At 43.7% G+C, this 18,291-nt stretch overlaps 2 protein-coding genes and 1 pseudogene across 9 annotated transcripts in view; 2 read left to right on the forward strand and 1 right to left on the reverse strand.

Annotated features, from left to right (window-relative positions):
• Window positions 1-9,909, forward strand: part of RHBDD1 (rhomboid domain containing 1) — a 145,341-nt gene extending 135,432 nt beyond the window's left edge. For 2 of the 4 annotated variants that reach the window (XM_037848466.1, XM_037848467.1), the window contains exons 7-8: window positions 4,131-4,328; window positions 4,683-9,909. In XM_037848466.1, coding sequence (XP_037704394.1) covers window positions 4,131-4,318 — 188 coding nt within the window. In that variant the 3' untranslated portion in view covers window positions 4,319-4,328; window positions 4,683-9,909. The remainder of the gene's footprint in view (window positions 1-4,130; window positions 4,329-4,682) is intronic. The other 2 variants (XM_037848468.1, XM_037848470.1) reach the window with 1 other exon arrangement.
• On the forward strand, window positions 1,297-4,110 carry LOC119543618 (annotated as a pseudogene).
• Window positions 9,333-18,291, reverse strand: part of COL4A4 (collagen type IV alpha 4 chain) — a 141,912-nt gene continuing 132,953 nt past the window's right edge. For 4 of the 5 annotated variants that reach the window (XM_037848455.1, XM_037848454.1, XM_037848453.1 and 1 more), the window contains 4 exons: window positions 18,115-18,231; window positions 16,334-16,522; window positions 14,502-14,788; window positions 9,333-14,104 (listed from right to left, as the gene is read on the reverse strand). In XM_037848455.1, coding sequence (XP_037704383.1) covers window positions 13,841-14,104; window positions 14,502-14,788; window positions 16,334-16,522; window positions 18,115-18,231 — 857 coding nt within the window. In that variant the 3' untranslated portion in view covers window positions 9,333-13,840. Of the gene's footprint in view, window positions 14,105-14,501; window positions 14,789-16,333; window positions 16,523-18,114; window positions 18,232-18,291 lie in introns of those variants that run through there. The other variant, XM_037848457.1, reaches the window with a different exon arrangement.

Genomic DNA, 18,291 nt, shown 5'->3' on the forward strand with positions numbered 1-18,291 from the left:
CAAGTGGAGCAGCTGGGATTTAATCCCAGGTCATCAAACTCCAGAGTCTTGGAAGCAACCCTGGCAATCACCTCGCTTAGCAGCCTCCCCTCACAAAACTTGAACCAGCAGAGGTGAAAGACAGGCCTGGGGTGTCCCCACTACTCCCAGGCTGAGCTGGGACTCCCTCTCCTGATCCTCCTGCCAACACTTTTCCATTATGCCATTGGGAACCGCCTTTCCTTCTCCTGCCCAGCTGAGGCCTGTCTGCATCCTTTTCCACGTGTTTATTAACAAATGTAAATACATACTGAAAATCTGTGCCTGAAAGGCAAAGCTCATTTGAGAAATGCCTGCAGAAGATCTTGGAGGTCATGCAGAGAAGAGCTCATGCATCACAAATGGAAAATATAGAAATGGTTTAAAAAATAAATGAGAGGGTGGGGAATTGGAAGACAGAGCTTACCCGACACTGAGTGGAGCAGTGGTAAGCCTTGCCCCACCATGGTACAGACATGATAAACAGGAGTGGCAGGTGGCTGGCAGACATCAAATTGGTAATGCCCTTCAAAATGTCTAAGATTAATTTACAGTTAAAAACTTAAGAAAAGAAAGTTAGCTGCTGGGATTAAGAACAGTGTACAGAGCCTGAAATGAAGCAATTACGTAAGGCAGGGTGGATTTAATATGATCAGAACTACCAAATTTGAAGGATTTTAAATACTTGATTACACATTGGGCTTTTTTGTTGTTGTTTTTACACCCAAGGCCCTTTTGGTAGTTTTGGAAAGCTGAACCACTCTGGTTGCTGGTGGAATGAAGGGGACTCATGTTGGGACTTTGTAGTCAGGTCTCTGATGACAGCAGAGTTCCATATTGTTCAAGGCTTGGATTGAACCTTCTGATTTTTCTGTTTCTAAGAGCAGTGAGTTCCCCACATATCCATGAAGAAAAAGGATACTCTGGGTTTTGGTGGGAGGGTGGGGGTGCTGAGAGGGTGTTCTGCTTAATATATTCAGTGTATTAGAAGTGATGGCAATGTGGGGGTGTGGAAAAAAAGTGGGAAGAGAACCAGAATTACAGTCATAAGACCTACATACAAGTTTGCTTCCCCTCATGATAGCTTTGTGACCTTAGAAGTTTCCCTAACATTTCTGAACCTAAGTTTCCTCATCTGTAAAATTGGGATAATAAAATTGGAAATAAAAGCTAAGTAAAGTAGCTCCGTCCTGCCCCCTTAGTGGCACTCCCACCCCATAGTGGTCCCAAAACTGCAGGTCTGTGGTGAGCCACGGACATGGGTCTCCATTCCACAGAATGGAGTTTGTTAAAATTGTCAAGAATAAGGCCTGTTTCAAGAGATATCACTGAAATTTAGAAGACAAGTGAATAAAACTGATTACTATGCTTGGAAACACCTGATGATTCAGGCTAAAAATAAGTACAACACACCCAAGTACAGGATGATTGTGTAATTAGTAGAGATTTCAATGGTCAGATTGTTTATGCCCATAGAGAAAGTGATATGATAGTCTGCACAGCTTATGCTCATAAATTCCCTAAGTATGGTCAGAAGGTTGGCCTAACATTATGCTGTGTCCTATTATACTGGCGTGCTGCTAGCCTGCAGGCTTCTCAGTGGGTTTGGCATGGACAAGGTCTTTGAAGGCCAAGTGGAGGTGATCGGGGGATGAATGCAATGCGGAACGTATCGATGGTGTCTTCAGCTGCTGTTTGGATGCAGGCCTTGCCTGAACTAACACTAGAAGTAAAGTTGTGTGGGCTCTGAAGGGAGATGTCTGTCTCTCACGGTACCAAACGATTCCCTGGTTAGACTTAGAAATCAAGGAATTCAATGCAGAAGTACATCAGAAGCATGTCACAGATCAGAATGTTGCGGATTATATTTGTTACCCAATGGAAGAAGATGAAGATTCTTACAAAAAACAATTCTCTCAATACATAAGGAACAGCGTATCTCCAGACATGATGGAGGGATGTTCAAGAAAGTTCATGCTCCTAAATGAGTGAAGCCAGTCTATGAGAAGATGCCTAAGAAAGTAGTTAAAAAGAAGAGCTGGAACCATCCCAAAAGGTCTCTTGTTCCCCCAAAATCAGATAGCTTAGAAGAAGGCACGCTTGAAGCGAAGCAAAGCAGGGCACCTTGGAAGATGATAGAGTGACTGTTGTTCCTCACTTGGCATGATTTTTCTCCTTCAACATGTGGCATTTCTTCTGTTGGCTCAACCCTTGTTCTCCTTGAATGCCCTGTGAATGGGTCCAAAGAGCATTTTGTGCTGGCCGCTCATTTTGAGAGCCAAACCACAGGGACCTTCACAGTCTGCCTCTTCTAATTTCTCCCTGCATTTCCTTTCATGGAATCATTAATTCTCACGCTTTTACTTTTAAGGAAAAGCTGAAGACAACATCAGAGGACACTGATTTCTTTTGGGATTCTGAGCACACTTTCAGCTTCCATGGGCTCGTGCTCCTTGCTCTGTACTCAACATGCCACGTTGTGCGTGCTTCTGACTGCCCAACAGCTCATTCTGACCGAGTTCCCTGCCCATCTGGAACAGGGTATCAAACACTGGCCTGTGCTCCTAAGTGCCACTAAGAAGAGTCTTGCTCTTAAAAACAACTGCTAAAGGAAAAATAGGAATTGGATGTCATTCCATAAAACACTTTTAATAAATTAATGGTGATCTCATTTATGAGTTTGTCTGTAATTTCAAAGCATTTACCATTTTAAACAAAGAGAGATTGCTTTATTTACATATGGCACAAACTGTATCCAGGGAAACTTAATCTCATAGTGTTGATAAAATATTTATGGTGAGCATCTTTTATAAGCCTATAATATGTTTGAATATCATCTCATAAAAGTGGATAAATTGACATATATTTCACTGTATCATAAAACCTACAAGTAGAGGTTCACACATCAGGAGTGAATGTGGATGCTAGTGCACTGTTCACTTTGGGGCATACACTAGTCAGGATGGGCATAAGGGGTTCAGGAGATGTAACTCTCCCATCATCCCAAAAGGAAAGGGGAGCCGTACGTGAGTAAGTACTGGAGTCTCCATTAGAGAGGGGAAGCAAAATCATAAAAGGGTGCTCATTTTCTGACAACTGAAATATTAATTGTGTACTACACAAACTGATGTAATTACTGCTTTCTCTAGCATCTTTTTATCACAGTATTTACAATTGTCATAAAATATTACCTTTGAAATTCTTTGAAAAGGTGCCACTCGTGAAGAGTGAGGAGAGAGGATCTGCTGTTTCACCTTGCTTTCTCCCTGGCTCTAACCCCCTTGCTTACTCTCCCTTCCCAGTTAAGCCAAAGCTTCCAGAATATTGACCCGTGAAGTCAATCATATTAGAACCCTCCATGGGCAGTGTTTATGTTGTTGCCTGGATGTTAGATTTACCTTTGGAAGTCACAGGCTGATGCTGTTGGGTCAAGTCTGTATAGTTGTTGAGTATCTACTAGGCGTCCAGGACTGCACGGAGCATGGAGAAGTGACAGAAATGTTCCCTGCTACCTTAGAGCTTACGGTCCCAGTAAGAGATAGAGGAGGTGTGCACAAAGGGCTACCCTAACTGGCAAGTTGCTTGAGGACTACCAATAGGAAGGTGCTGGAAGCTGAAGAGCTTGAATTGACAGTGAGCTGTTCCACGGGGGTGGGGGTGGCCAGAAGGCAGTACGATTTAGAGCATTGAAAGAATGAGTAAACATTTGGTTCATGTAGGAAATGGGAGCAGGCATTTCAGAGAGAATGAACAGGGTTAGCAGAGGTATAGACATGAAAAGATACAGCCTTTTCACTCCATGTGCTTGGAAAGTGAACCTGCTACTTGTATCTGTCAGTGAAGCCCCTTCTTGACTGCCTCCTGGAGGATACTGAAGCTCTTTCATTAGATTTAGGTCACTGGTTCCTTGAGGCCAAGGACTGTCTATTTTTCTTTCTTCTTTACTCCCTTGATGCCTGACAAAGTAATTTTTATGTAGTGAAACATTTATATCATTACAAACTATATTCCTGTTATTTCTGCAGCCCCAAGAAGCCCTTTTCAGTAAGTATTTCCATGGTCCCCCATATGATCTTTAAATGTTATGTCTGTATTTTTCTCTACCTGTTCAGATATTGATCTTTGCGACAACTCAGCTCCTGCTCTGTGGTCTGTGATCCCCCTTGGGTGCTTGTGTGTTTCAAGCAGGAGTGATTTGGATTGGCAGGGGAGGTGCAAGAGGCAGCAGGATAGAGGGAGGAAAAGTGAGGACACAAATGTTGGTCAAGAAGAACCCACCAGGGACTTGGTGGGGAAATAACCAGAGACAGGTAAGAAGTTAGTTTGGGGCTTAGAAAAGCAATTCCTTGAGATAATTTAATGAAAGTTAAATGATACAAATTATGGAGCATGGTGGAAGTAAAAATTGAAGGGGAGGACTGTCAAGAAATCTCACAATGAGTCAAAATAGGATTGTAGACTAGAAAACACTAAAATATTTACTTAATGTTGACATTTAGTATTCACAGAGGAAATTGAAATGTTTGTTATATTTCCGTTTTGTGTTCAAGATAATAGCAAGGCTATCATTTTTTTCTTCTGGAATCATAATGTGCACAGTGTCCTGTAAATGTCAAAATGATGGACTGGCAGTAGTTGATGTTCCCTTTTGCTTTTCACTACAGGGAATCCCAGAAATAGCCCACCACCCTTTGGGTTTCGTCTCTCACCAGAAGAAATGAGGAGACAACGGCTTCACAGATTTGATGCTCAGTGAGCTGGCACAACAACTTGAGGAAACATGGTCCAGCTGTATGATTATTACCCACTTGGTTCACTCTCCAAGCCCCTAATTAGTTTTAAACAAAAGCAGAGTACACCGTTATCATCCCAAATTGCTCATATCTGCCATGGACCATCATCCTGTGGCCCCTGGGAGTCTAGATTCACAAGCCACATGACTTGTCTTGAAACCAGAGTCGTTGAATGCAGCTCACAGCTTTCTGCGAATGGGCCTTCTCCTGGCTGTTTCTTCAAAGCAGGGACCAGCTTCCACTCCTTTCTCTCTACCGACTCTGCAGTGCCTCTGTCTGGAAGATCAGTCCCTCCTTCTGCCTGGCATGGCTGATGCTTGACTTGGCAGGAGTGAGGCGTGTCCCCGCATCCTCCTGGCATGTGGCCTTGGTGACTTCCTCAGAACAGGAGGTGGCTACCTTAGCAGTGTGTTCTAGACTCTTCTCCACAGTGCCTTGGCTCTTCAGGGCCTACGTCTGGGTGCCATTTACAGTGTACTTGCTTTGCTTTTATACTGCTCTGCTTTTATACAGTGTTTTACTGAAAAAGCTTGAGAACTAAGGTGGGGAGAAACCCTACACAACCCCATCACACATCAGGTAGCACCAGCAACTTGGGTTCACAGCAGTCTCTCCAGTGGCGAGACATGTATCTGGGTGGCATAACGTTATTTAATCACCAAAGCAGCAGCAGTGCCACCTAGAGACACCAGCAATAAGAAATCCTCCTCACAGGAAGTTTTGTTGTCATTTTCTCTCATCAAAGTGCCTCTTGAGTGGCCACTGTTACGACTCACTTGGCCTGCCCAAGTGTCCAAGTCCCACTCCCGACTCCTGCCGCTTTAGAAGCCAGATCGTCTGCCAGAGGACGTTACGTTTCCCCACGTTTGTATTTCATGAATAAAAGAAACAAAACATCCCTGACTTCTTATGTCACTGAGATATTTATTTTTGAAGAGTGTTGGAAGCAGAATACATTCTTCCTATTTTGATTTATCTAGCATTTATATAGTTTTCTGATTATGAAAGTAATATATGTCCCTTGTATATGCCTAAAGCAAATATTTGGGTATATCCCAAATGTTAACAGAGGTTATCTTTGGGGATAGAGTACAGGGGATTTGGCTTTCTGTTTTTTTACAGTTTATATCACTGGATTTTAAAAATGTGTGTGTGTATGTGTATTATTTTTGCAATCAGGAGAACTGATAATAAATCAAGAAATAATAGAATCAGGAAAACTGACTTAATATTAAGTACTATGTGTCCACTGGTGCAATTCACAACATAAATAGAAATACAAATAATTACAAATACAATTTTAAAATCACCAATTCCCACCACTTAGAGGTACCCAGGGTTAATCTGTTGGGGGTATTGCCTTCTCAGTTTTTCTTTGAATACATTTGATAAATTTGGAGCATCCTGACTGTGCAGCTGTTTTTTCTTAAACAGTTTTATTCATATCTACTGAAGCCTTCTTGCTTGTGTGACTTGTCAGATACAAAGACATAGTAATTGGATTTTAGATGATGTAACTATAAATGCATGCCTTCTTGATTTGTGGAGTGGAACATCACTAAACTTCTAGAGATATGAGTTAAGGTCGTTTAAGTTATAAATATAAACCAGTTATTTTAGTGCAACAGTAAAGATGTTCTGGAAATTATTATAACTATTTTGTTCCATCATTAGGCCTGCCTATAACCAAGGCTTATTACTTTTCATGTCCATTTTATTTTTTTCTCTACAATAAAGAATCTCTGGAGTTTTGCCAACAAACTGGAAGAGGGTTGAGAAAGACAAACAAAAGCAAGCATAAAAGACTGATTGTCTTTAATAACGAATAAGCATTTAGAGCTGATTTTTTTATTTGGTTTCTTTGTGTAATAATTTCCTGTTTGGCATCTAGTTCTCACAGTTTGGTTGTGGTCAGTCAACTCATGAGAGTTTTTAATTCAGAATCTTTTTCCTTGGTTCTCAAAAAGAGGGAGTAAAAATTGCTTCCTCTTAATAACTTTTAATGTATTGCATGTGGTTCCAAAGTTGTCCATAATTTTTTAAACCTCCTCCGTTTTAAATTGCCTGATGGTGGAGCTCAAACTAAATAGCAAATAATAGCAAATAACTGGTTTTGGTAGAATTGGAGCCAATCCACATATGTGGCACTTGTTCTGCTGCCTGGGGAGTGAGGAAGCTGATGGGACCACCCCCTACCCACCCCAGGCAGACGAGCAGTAGACCTGGCCTTGTTCTCGGTCATAGTTTCTCTTTAGAGATTCAGTATTCAGTAAAGACCTATATTCAATTAGTCATAACAAACCGATCATTTCTTCCTTTCCCTTCCCAGAGATACTGCAGTCATTTCTCCCCCCAGCCCTAGGATAACCTGAAGTCTCTCAGTTTATCACTCTAAACTTAAAATGCCTCTTCACTCAGTTCTACATAGCTCTGCCAGATTAATCTTCCCAAAATCCACTTCCATGATGCTGCACATCACCAAGATCCCTTTCATTAACTCTCCTTTGTCCAAGGATAAAGATCAAACTCCTTAGCCTCAAAAGGGTGTCTCCAACCAGCCTTTCCACTTACCCCTTACCTACTAAATCAGAATCTGCATTTTAAGAGGGCCCAGGTGGTTCGTAGGAGCCAAAGTGCTTCTTAGATTTCAGAGAGCACAAATGCATTTTAAGATGATCATCACTTATCCCCTAGGACTGTAAAATCCTGTAAGACAGAAAGAAAACAAGCCCTCTGGTTTTCAGATTTAGATTCCGAGGCTGAGAGAGGTGCAGTGATGGATCCAGGATCAGCAGCTAGTAACTGGTGGTGCCTCCTGCTCCCAGGTTGTTTCTGTTGCACTGTGCAGAAAAGAGATTGGAAACCCAATCTAAGCAGGAAAAGTAACAATTGAGAAAAGCGTCATCTGAAGCAACTTGTCACTTCCTCCTGCAAACAAGGCACTAATGCTTGTGACATAAAGCTATGCACTTCACTTCAAAAATGGAAGCATTTGCCAGTGCCAGCCTAGAGTACCAAGTGTGGGAGTTGCTATAGCAACTCTTCGTTTATCAAGAAAGCCCAAGAAATGGCATATCCGATCTGTACACAGTGTCGGCCTCCTAAGACTTGCTTTGGGACCAAAAGAACCATGTACTCCTCATTGAAAACCTTCCCTACTTTTTCCAAACAAATAGATAAAAATGATTGCTTTACTGATTGAGAATTTCATCCTTAGCTGATAAAATTATAAAACACTAAGTAATCACTGAGAATGCAAGCCACCCCCAAGGAATAGTGTATGATAGAAGTGCCTCGCATGCACACAGGAGAATAAAAGTGGCTGAGTGGGCTGGTGCCGTAGTGAGTGAGCCTGAGATTAACTAAGGGCTTCCAGATCTTTCTCCAACTTAGAAAATTTCCCCTGGACTGCTGACCTTGAGCGTCTCTCAGGGTTCCATAGGCCTGGCTGGTTTTTAGTTGACCCTGGGATGTAGACTTTCTGAGCTCCCCCAAAATAAGTCTGGCTTTGTGGGTCTCTATCCCCAACCCCAGAACATCTTAAGACAGTCTCCTGGCTGAGCTAGACAGGCTGAGGACTGGTGACATGGGACTTCGCAGTGATAGCAGCAGTTCAGGGCACCAGAGTGACATCTGTGTCAGCCCCTCTCGTTTCTAACCAAAACACAAAGTGGGGAAGCGGCTGGGAAGCGATGGTGTAAAGGAAGAGACAGTTTCCAGCAACAGGCAGACCAGGGTTCAAGTTCTACCAGGTGCTGACTCTGTGACCTTGAGCAAGTCACTTAGGCCCTCTAAACCTGTTTCCTTGCCTGTAAAATAGGTTAGTTGTGAGGTTTTGAGGGAGCCCATGTGGCAGGATTAACATAATTCCTGTCACATAGTGGGTGCTCAAGAAATGTTAGCTTAATACTGTTAATTTCTCTATTGGGTGAGAGATTGGCCCCAATACCCTTGAAGTTCCTTCTGACTTATGACGAGTAACTCCATGCAACAGTAATTGAATATCTGCTCTGCACCTATGCCCATGCTCAGCAATGTAGGGGGGCTATAAGAGAAATATAATCAGCACCTAACCCTTCACTTCAGGTTACTGTAGTTAAAAATAGCAATATCATATTTTAAGTCTCTATGGTTGGCTTCCATTTAATCGTTGCAGCAATGCCTAGGAATTGGTCTCGTTCTCTTTCAACCAATGAGGCAAGAGAGGCCCAGAGGCTGGGAACCAAATTTGAGGACCCTGTGCCTTGGACATCTGGTTTCATTTGTACCTGTGCCTTCCCCCTCATAGTGTGCACTATGGTGCTTCCCAGAGCCTTGGAATACCATCCTTTCCAGAGGAAAAAGCGTTGCTTTCTGCATTCTGCCCATGTAATGACTTCCCTTCTGCAGGTCACACGTAGACCAGGCTGCATTTCCTATTTTTTTCCCACTGAGCCAGCTCCAAGGAAATATTAAGGCCAGTTGACGAGGTGGGAGAACTCACTTTGGCTCAAAAGAAAATAAATACCACGGACGAAACAGTTGCTTTTGGAGATCATCACAGAAATTTATTTATAATGAACAGTATTATCATAAATGGTAATACAACAGATTGTATTGCATCTTTCAAATGTAACATGTTGAAAGTCTTCAACTTTAAAACCATAGGTTAGAGAAAAGGATGCAATTTATTGGCTATTTCACATTTTCCCCATGAATCATTAAATATTTAAGCACCATATAATTCAAGCATTTCACATGTATGTGGCAGTCAGCCTTAGTGGTTGAAAATGCATTATGCAGAGTTTCTGGCAGATAATAACAGTGACAATTTCAGAGTACTGATTTTTAATGTCAATTGTTTTGTTCCCTGCAGAACTTCCTGATAATGTCCCTGCAGGAAACTGTCATTTTCTGTGTGCTATTGTATCTTTAAGAGTTCAAATAAAATAGCATTCCCAAAGACATTAAGAATTGGCCAGGTATAAATAATTCTATTCAGTAATATATATGCCCTCTGAGAATCATAATGTAATTCTGCCATATTAAAAAAAAAAACACCTTAAGAAATATTTTCATGTGAAATAGTCTATTATAAATAGAAGAAGTGACCATAAAATGTCTGAGAACTGCTTTGTGCTTAATGTATAAGCTAACTTAATTTTCAATGCAAGAGTAGGTGTCATGTCCCATTTTATAAATGAGGAAAATGAGGCTCATGGAGTTTGCATAACATGCCCAGGATAACACGGCTGAAAAGGTATAGCACAGGATTCAAACCTGGGTTCAGCTGACTCAAGTCTACATCTTCCCACTGTTCTAGTAACAATAGCAAAGAAAAGTGGCAGTAGCAAATTAGTCTGCTGTGCTGATAGAACCCCAAATCTCATGCAATTTCCTAGAACACAGAATGATTTGCTTTCTTGTAATTTATAAAAGACTCAGAATAAAGTATTTGATGAGATCCAATTTTAGTGGATCATTCTGTTTATTTTCCTAAGCACAAACAGCAAGTATACAAACTTTGTAGAGGCAAATTTGTTCTCGGAAGCTCTTAACTCAAGCTGTCATCTGTATTCCCTCATGATTTAAGCCGAATCACATTTCGGAGACGTCTTCTCTCAACCACCACCCTCTCTCAAATCTCATCATTTCTGAATTGTCAATTTATGGAAAAGTAAGAAACTATTTTTTTAATGATGGTTAACACTTATCAACTTTCTGTTAATAATTGTAATAGGAAATTGTGGGTATGCAGATATGTTGCCACATTCAAATATTTTGAAATAAATGGCTTGTACTTATTACCATTTTGTCAATGAGAACCCTATTGTAGAGGTGAACATCTATTGCCTAATGACGCTTATTGAGTTGTTGATAAAAAGAATTGTGTCAATAATGTGCTTAGCTCTATAGGAGACCCGAGACAAACAAAGATGAGTAAAGCATGGTCCCTGCCCTAGAGGAGCTTGCATTTTAGCAGAGGAATGAAAGAAGTGGGCTGGAGCATTACAAGAGCAGGAACTGGCGAGAGAGTGAGCAGGCCCATTAACTGTTCTGGGGGCAAGGGACGTCAAAGTCCCTTGGAGTTGAGTCTTTCCAGGTAAGTAGGTGTCTAACAGATAAACTGACCTGCGGGAAGCCATCACCATAGGAAGAGCAGGAATGCACTGCGAGTGTTTGCAGAGCTGCATGCGGTTTGCAGTGGCAAGAAATGCGCCTGGAGATAAACTACGGCCAGTTCCTGCCTGCTGGAAATATCCCCTGGTGTGAAGTCATCTGAACTTTGTAGGCAGTGGAGCTTGTGAAGGATTTTAAACAAGAGAATAACAAAATAGCGTTTGCATCTTAAGAGACTCATCGACCAGGGCTGAAAACCGCAGGCGACAGGGAGGTCGCTCCAAGAGTAAAGTGGAAGAGAAAGGCTGTGTGAAGACACTTGCGTTGAGGCTACAGAGAAGGAAGCCACTGGCAGGGACTGGCCACTGAAGTTTAGACCTGGGGAGTGAGACAGGAGAAGGACAGGGCAACCACTGGCAGGACAGAGGCCCCAGCCCCTGGGTGGATGAGAATCGGGACGGAAACTTCCCAGCCCTCCAGCATGTGCCCCGGAGCACTTAATTCCCAGCGCATAATCCAGGTGCTTTCCAGCCAACAAGGTTCTTGGGGAAAAGACTTTAGTAAGGATAATCACCAGAAATGGATCAAGAGAATAGCTTTAAAAGTTTGTTCTTCTGGTTCACAGAGGAAGTCTATTTCAAAGTACATTGATATACAACCAGATGAGGAAAATAATGACTTTAGTAACTTAGTCTTCTATTCCAAGAAGTTATTTTTTCCCCTTTTTTGCCCTTTAGACTATTTAAAATACGTTTTCAAAATCAGAAAGCAAAGTTTGTGCTGTGTTTAAGGAGGGTTCTTGCTACATCAGTATTACGAACAGTCAGTATCCCACTTACACTATCCTAGGCTCACGGTGGAGTAAATTGCTCATTTAATTTAGCATATTTATTTGAAAACTTATTAATATTATAATACCAAAGGTAGAGAGTTTAAAGTAATTTAGCAAGGAAGATATGTTCTTATGCTCCATTTATCATTCTTACTTCTTTCTGGTAATAACACTTTTGGAATCGGAGAGAAGTGTACTTACAAGTAAGGTTGAATTTGGCTTAAATTTCATTTTAAAATGAAAGCAATGTTAAATTTAGTATGCCATAGCACAGTTAAAAATTCATTAAATGGGGCAAGTGAACTAGGAAATATTCTGCTACGTCAAGAAAATATTTCATTTAAAAATGTACTCTTTTTACCAGAAATAAAATAATACTAAAATAAAATGTACTCTAAAATAAATTGCCATCCTGAGCACAGCCCATAGCAAGACTCATTTGAAATGTTTCTTCATATAATAGCTTATTCCTAATCAGTGTTTAGCAAGGAAAACGTTTCTTATAAATAAAATTTTATTGTGTTTTTCTTCTTTCAATTATTTCTAAGCACACTGAAACTAACCACTAAAATGCGTGTCACTCTCCCATGAGAAATTTTCTCTCGTTTTCCCTAAAATGACATTTTAGGGGAGTTTCCTAAAAATCTTTCCCAGCAAGTCTTTCCATTTTTAGGATTAGATCACTGAATTCCTAGAAAAATAGAAATTGTATCCTTTGCTACCCAGAAAAACTACTCATTATAAATTATAAATTAAAATTCTTCTAAAACTTTTGTGGAAAATAATGCTAAATGTCAAACCTACTGTCTTGGTATAATACTGACATAACATATAAGGTTTTTGTTTGTTTGTTTTTTTAATTGGAAAAACAGGATGCTCCAGTAAAAAACCATTAACAGGAACATAAATTTTAACTTGCAGAGTGTCTTTGTTTCATTTCCAGAGGGTGACCCTGACTTCAATGACTCTTCTTACCTAAATTTAATTACAGCCGCCCTTAATTTCCTCCCAAGTGCGTTACGATAGCTCTAACACTTCCCCACGCAAGGGGCCATTATGTGTCTGGAGAGAAAGTGTCCACGGCAAGCTGTGTGGCAGCTCTGCAGGTCTCCTGGGGAGTGGGGGGAGCCGTTTTATCAGAACCGCGTGCTCGTCTGAGCAAGCCCCACGCGGCTCCAGTGCCATTAGCAGGAGACGTGGCACACACGCTGGACCCCGGCTGAGAAAAGCGTCTGTTTGGGAATTCATTGAAATGGGGAGTCATTTTTGTGACTCACGGCCTTAATATTCATTAATAGCTTTTAAGGCTCTTAGTCTTTTATTGAATGTCTTTTTTTTCCATAATTGCTAGTTTTCAAAAGGGTTGCCAAAGTGGGCATTTCTATTCTCTGAAAACGGCAGAAGAGAACACAATGTTTTGTGTTCCTCTGTGATGTGTTTATGCTAATGCCGCATCTCTGGAATACGGCGACTTGTCCTCCCTGGAACAGTGAATCCCTCTGCTTTGAAAGGAGCTGCTAATGCAGGCAGTGTGGGTTTGTTTTGTTTTTTAATCTCTTTGGTCATGGTTTTACAAATATTTCAAGTGCATGGACAAATAGATTACAGAGGAAATCATTTTGAAATGTTGAGAGTCTCTACTTTCTAGTTTTATTTGTTGGCCTATTTATTTTTCCCTGTAAAATTCCATCCAGACGCACAGTATATTAGAAGCTAATTGACTTCAATTGTTTGAGGTGTTATTCACCAATGAATGAAGTTTTCAATCATGTAGTTTGTAATCTATTTGCCTTTATCATCTATTTGCCTTCCGGTGAATTAGCATGTTTTAAATAAAGCCAGCTCCTCCATCATCCTCAATAAAATAAGAATATCTGGGCCTCATCTGGATTGGTGGGGCCAAACAAACCCATACACGTAGGGTTTGCTGAAGCTGTAGAGAAGAGAGAAGGGAGTTACAGGACTGTGGGATAACCACGCTGAAACAGAAGAAACGACTGAAATTGGAGTCCGGAGTGAGCACCATTAGATCTCTCCACACAGTCGCCCCTCCGTGAAGGAAGGGACTCCTGGCGACGTGCTGTGGGTTGTGTGGTCTCTAGCTAGACCTCATGCACACTTGGCATCTGCTGATTCTCTGGCGCTGGGCCTGGCTTTCTTTTAAGGTGTCTGGTGATGGTGCCGAGGAAAACTGCAAGTCTGGTTTCACCGTTGTCAGCCAGAAGCTATATTCATTTGCAAAAAAGTGGCACGTTCCTGGCCGACCTTGGCATTCAAGGAATGGTGCCGCTCGGAAGTCTTCCAGGCAGCTGCCCGGTGACATGAGGGCCTGCCCTCCTCCTTGGTCCCCAGCTCCTGTGTGCTACCAGACAATAAGGGGCGGTTAGGGCTTGGACACTCACAGACAACCCCACACCCATTGTAGGACGCGCCAATGTCTGGGCCCGATTTTAAATATCCATTGAGGAAAGGAGACGCAGTAGAAATGGTTGGGTGTGCATACAAAACAGAATAATTCCACTGATGGTGAAATCAAATGCATCACCTAAATTCTACCAAAGTCATAAAAAGAATTGATAAAAATAATGGCCCTGTATCTCAAGAGGCTACGGTTTGTGATGGCCTTCATGACCTCATGTCCTCCCACTGTCCGTCTGCACAAAGAGGTCACAGAATGATTGCCCAATCCAGACAGAAAGGGCTAGAGACAGGCTGGACAAAATGGCAGGCGGGCCAGGATTTGGGTGGAGGGGACTCACCATCAGGAACGAATACCCGATCCAGAGGCTCCTCCAGGCCGGCGGGCATGGGGGGATGGACTGGTCCTGGCTGTGCACGGCCACCGCCTGGGCAGGGGCCTCGCACACGGCACAGCGGCTGACGTACGGGCGGATCTCCTCTTCCGAGAGCGGCATCATGGGGAGGGGGGCGGCGCTGGCCAGCCAGTAGGACTTGTCATTCCTCCGGGCATAATGGCACACTTGGTGGATGTTGCAGTAGGCAAAGGGCAGTGTGCTAAACATGGGGAGGCAAGACCCTGCCAGACCTGGGAGGGGAAGCAGAGCCGACCTGGTGCACAAGCCACCTCTCCTGGCGTGTCCAGTGGACACACAGAGTTCCCTACACACGGAGCTCATGGCACACGTTTTGGTGTTCGGAGGCCCTTGCTAAGCCCTGCTGCTGTGAGGGTGAGAGCAGGGTATGAACCTGACCCCTGAGGCCTCCTGGCTGGTCCTCTGAGCCAGCCCTCATGGACTCAGCCACTTATCACTCGCTCATGAGCCCTGCAACGTGCTTGTAGTTGTAGCAGCAAACCCAGCTCTGTCCTCACGGAGCCCCGGGTCTAGTGGGGGAGATGGTGGGCAAACAGGCATGAAATAAAATGTAACAAGCCCCATGAATGGCCAAAGTATGATGTACTGGGACTTAGGGGAGGCTAACCAGAAGTGGTTTCAAATGAAAACCTGAACTAGGAAGAGGATTTAGGCAGATTTGGAGATGGAGGTGGTGACTCTTCAAAGCAGAAGGTACAGTGGCAGAGAGGGCCAGAGAGATGGAGTGTAAGCTCAAAGAACTCAAAGTTCGGTGTGTGTGCATGTCTGTCTGTCTTTCTGTCTGTCTCAGGGGAGTCCAGAGGTAATCAGGCCAGGGAATGCAGGCTGTGTCAGCCATGTTAAAGAGTATTTTATTCCTGCCAAGCCTTAAGATGTACACTCTGGCTGGACCAGGACAGGGGATGTGAGATTGGTGGTTCAGAGACCAGACAGCAAAAAGGCTGATGGCAGAAGAGAGAGGTGTTGAAAAACAAACAGACTCAAGATAATTAAATGTCATTTCTTGCTTTCCTCCAGGTTCAAAGGACCAAGGCCACCGTGGTGGGGGAGGCCCCGGCTGACTCCAGGGAGAGCTGGTCCTGAACGTGGAAGGAACTCCCTCCCTGAGCTCCCTCGCAGCTGGGAGCGGGCCCAGTGGGAGCAGGGACAGGGCTGGCCTCGCCCAGCAGCCCTCCATGTTGGCACAGCCTTGCTGCACCCACCATCCCAACCACCATGATCTTAGAACGAGTTCTAGCCAGTGCCAAGGCACTTAAACTCTGGGTTTAAAATTGGTCCCCAGGGCATAAAAATTACTATTGCGAAATGCCAAGTAGTACCAGGAACTGACCCTCAAAATAACGTTCTGCAATTTGAAAACAAGCCTGGAGTAGGGCAGGGAGTAGAAGCTGGCAAGTGCCACACGAGGCAACCATCAGTGTATTGCTGGGGCACCATGAGACATACACATGGGAGAACTGGCCACACCCTGATTAGATAACCTACATTTGGAAGTCAAAACTGTGTTTTATAGCAACAGTTACATTTAGCTTAATGAGGAAGAATCATTTTTAAGAATTAATCATCAAATCGTGGGGTTGTAGGTTTAATAGAATTAGTTGGGAGCACCCTATCATTCTAGCATGTAGTTTTCCCACACACACAAAGTCCCATACATATGATTAGTGACCATTTAAGATGTGATGAATCCATAAAATTAACCCGAAAGTTTTAAACTAAAAGCAGTGGGCACGGGCGATCGTGTGGAAAGCACATACCAAGGTCCTGATTGTGCGCTTTCTCTTGTCCTTCCAGGTATAACAGGCTGTAGCCGGCCCAGAGCCGGGGCATGCCCACAGGGCAGGCGGGTTCCCGCTCCGTCTGGCTGTGGAGAACCAGCAGGAAGCCACTCAGGTAGCCGGGGCCAACGCCTCTGGGCCCAGGATCCCCGGGGGAACCAGGAGGGCCTGGGGGAATAAGGAAACAGTGAAGGCAGTTCAGGGGTCAGTTTAATAAACAGTTCTGGGCACCTGGGTTCCAGAACATGCCAAGCACAGAGGGAACACAGCCCAGCCCACTCCCCAGTAGCAGGGTCCACAAGCAAACTCATTCAAAGTATCTGTTCCAAGAAGGTTCTAGGGGCCTGGGATACATAAACACAAGACAGATGAAAACCCCTGCCCTCAAGGAGCTCAAGGGAGAAAAATGACAAACAATGAGCATGATAAAATAAGGAAACTATAAAATACATTAGAAATGCTAAGTGCTGAGAAGAAATGAAGTAGAGCAGGCTGGTAACACACCCACCACACGTGACCTTCCCAGATTAGATGGGGAGCCCGCTTGCCTGAGAAGGTTGTTCTCCCTCCCAGACCTCTCTCAGGGATCAGACTCACTGCCGGTTCCATTCTAAGAAGGTCAAAGGCTTGGGAACCTCCAGCTCCTCTTTTTCAGGGGAAGGAGGGAGGAGGAAGGCCGAGTTCTAGAATTCTTGCTTGCAGATGAGAAATGAACAGTTGCATGGAATGCAGGCAGGGTCTGACTCCTTTGGCACCTCTAAGGGGCTGATTTACTGAAGAAGGCCAATGGCGAGTTTTAATTGCCAAGAGCAAAAAGTGAAGGCAGACTTTGAAAATAAGTTGTTTCTGGAAGACGGGCAGGGTGTCCCTATCTATATCATAAACCACAGGTGGACTGTCTTGGGCCTGCTCATGTGTTTTCCTCAACCTATTCGGATTGTAAAAGCTGAGATTTCAGACTTGAAATGCAGATTGCAGGCCACATTGACAGCAAGTGCCCGAAGCTGAGATGCAGCTGCCCCTTGCAGCCTCTAGACTGCAGGCTCCATTTTGCCGCAGGCCGCACCCAGCCCTCTTCTCTCCCAGTCCTCACTAGCCTGGTATTGGAGTTTCCACCCCTTGTCAGATACTCTCTGGGCAGGCGACTGTGTCTTGAGTTCCTTGGGTCCCCAGGGCCTGAAGCACTGCTGTCACACTGTGTTTCAAAGTTCTAATCTGAAAAGTCATCTCTCTCCCCCACCCAAAACCCACTCCTGAATTATTTTTTCTTAAGAAAGAGCACTGTATTCTGTATAAAGGTAAAGATGGCAATGGGATAAGATTATATGAACTCACAACACTGGAGGCCAAGCAAAGCACCTGTTACAGAGAACACACTTCTCCCCTTCCCCAACATCTTCACAGGGCCTCTCCAGGATGACCCCACAGCAAATTCCTGGCTGACAGACCCCTAATTACCTTAGAAAAGCGACCAGCTGAAATGGCTGAGCCCCTTATGAGAAAATACAGTGGTCTGGGGAAATACTGAACTGCACAGAGAGAACTGACTGGTTTTTAAGGTGGTTGAGCATCAGTTAGAACAGGAGGGCTACATCTTATTTCTGTAGGTTTCTGTCTCCCTAATATCAGGTGAGTTGGTATCTAGGGCAAATGCTTTTGGTAAGATCCTATTTGGAAATCTGCTTAGGAGGTCAGGGAGGTCGTGTAGAGTCTTGGGGTCTATAGCAGCTGAGAAAAGAGAAGAAACAGAAAATCTTTACCTGGTGCTCCAGGGCGGCCAGCTTCTCCCATGTCTCCTTTGCGTCCAGGAGGCCCAGGAGACCCAGGGACGCCAGGCTCGCCCCTCCTGCCATCCAGCCCGGGCTCTCCTTTGCACCCTGCACAAAAGTTCATGACGGTGGCGGTGACAATGACAGAGATGCCTGCTACCACTGACC

The sequence above is a fragment of the Choloepus didactylus genome, chromosome 9 (genome assembly GCF_015220235.1).
Source record: "Choloepus didactylus isolate mChoDid1 chromosome 9, mChoDid1.pri, whole genome shotgun sequence".
NCBI lineage: Eukaryota > Metazoa > Chordata > Mammalia > Pilosa > Megalonychidae > Choloepus > Choloepus didactylus.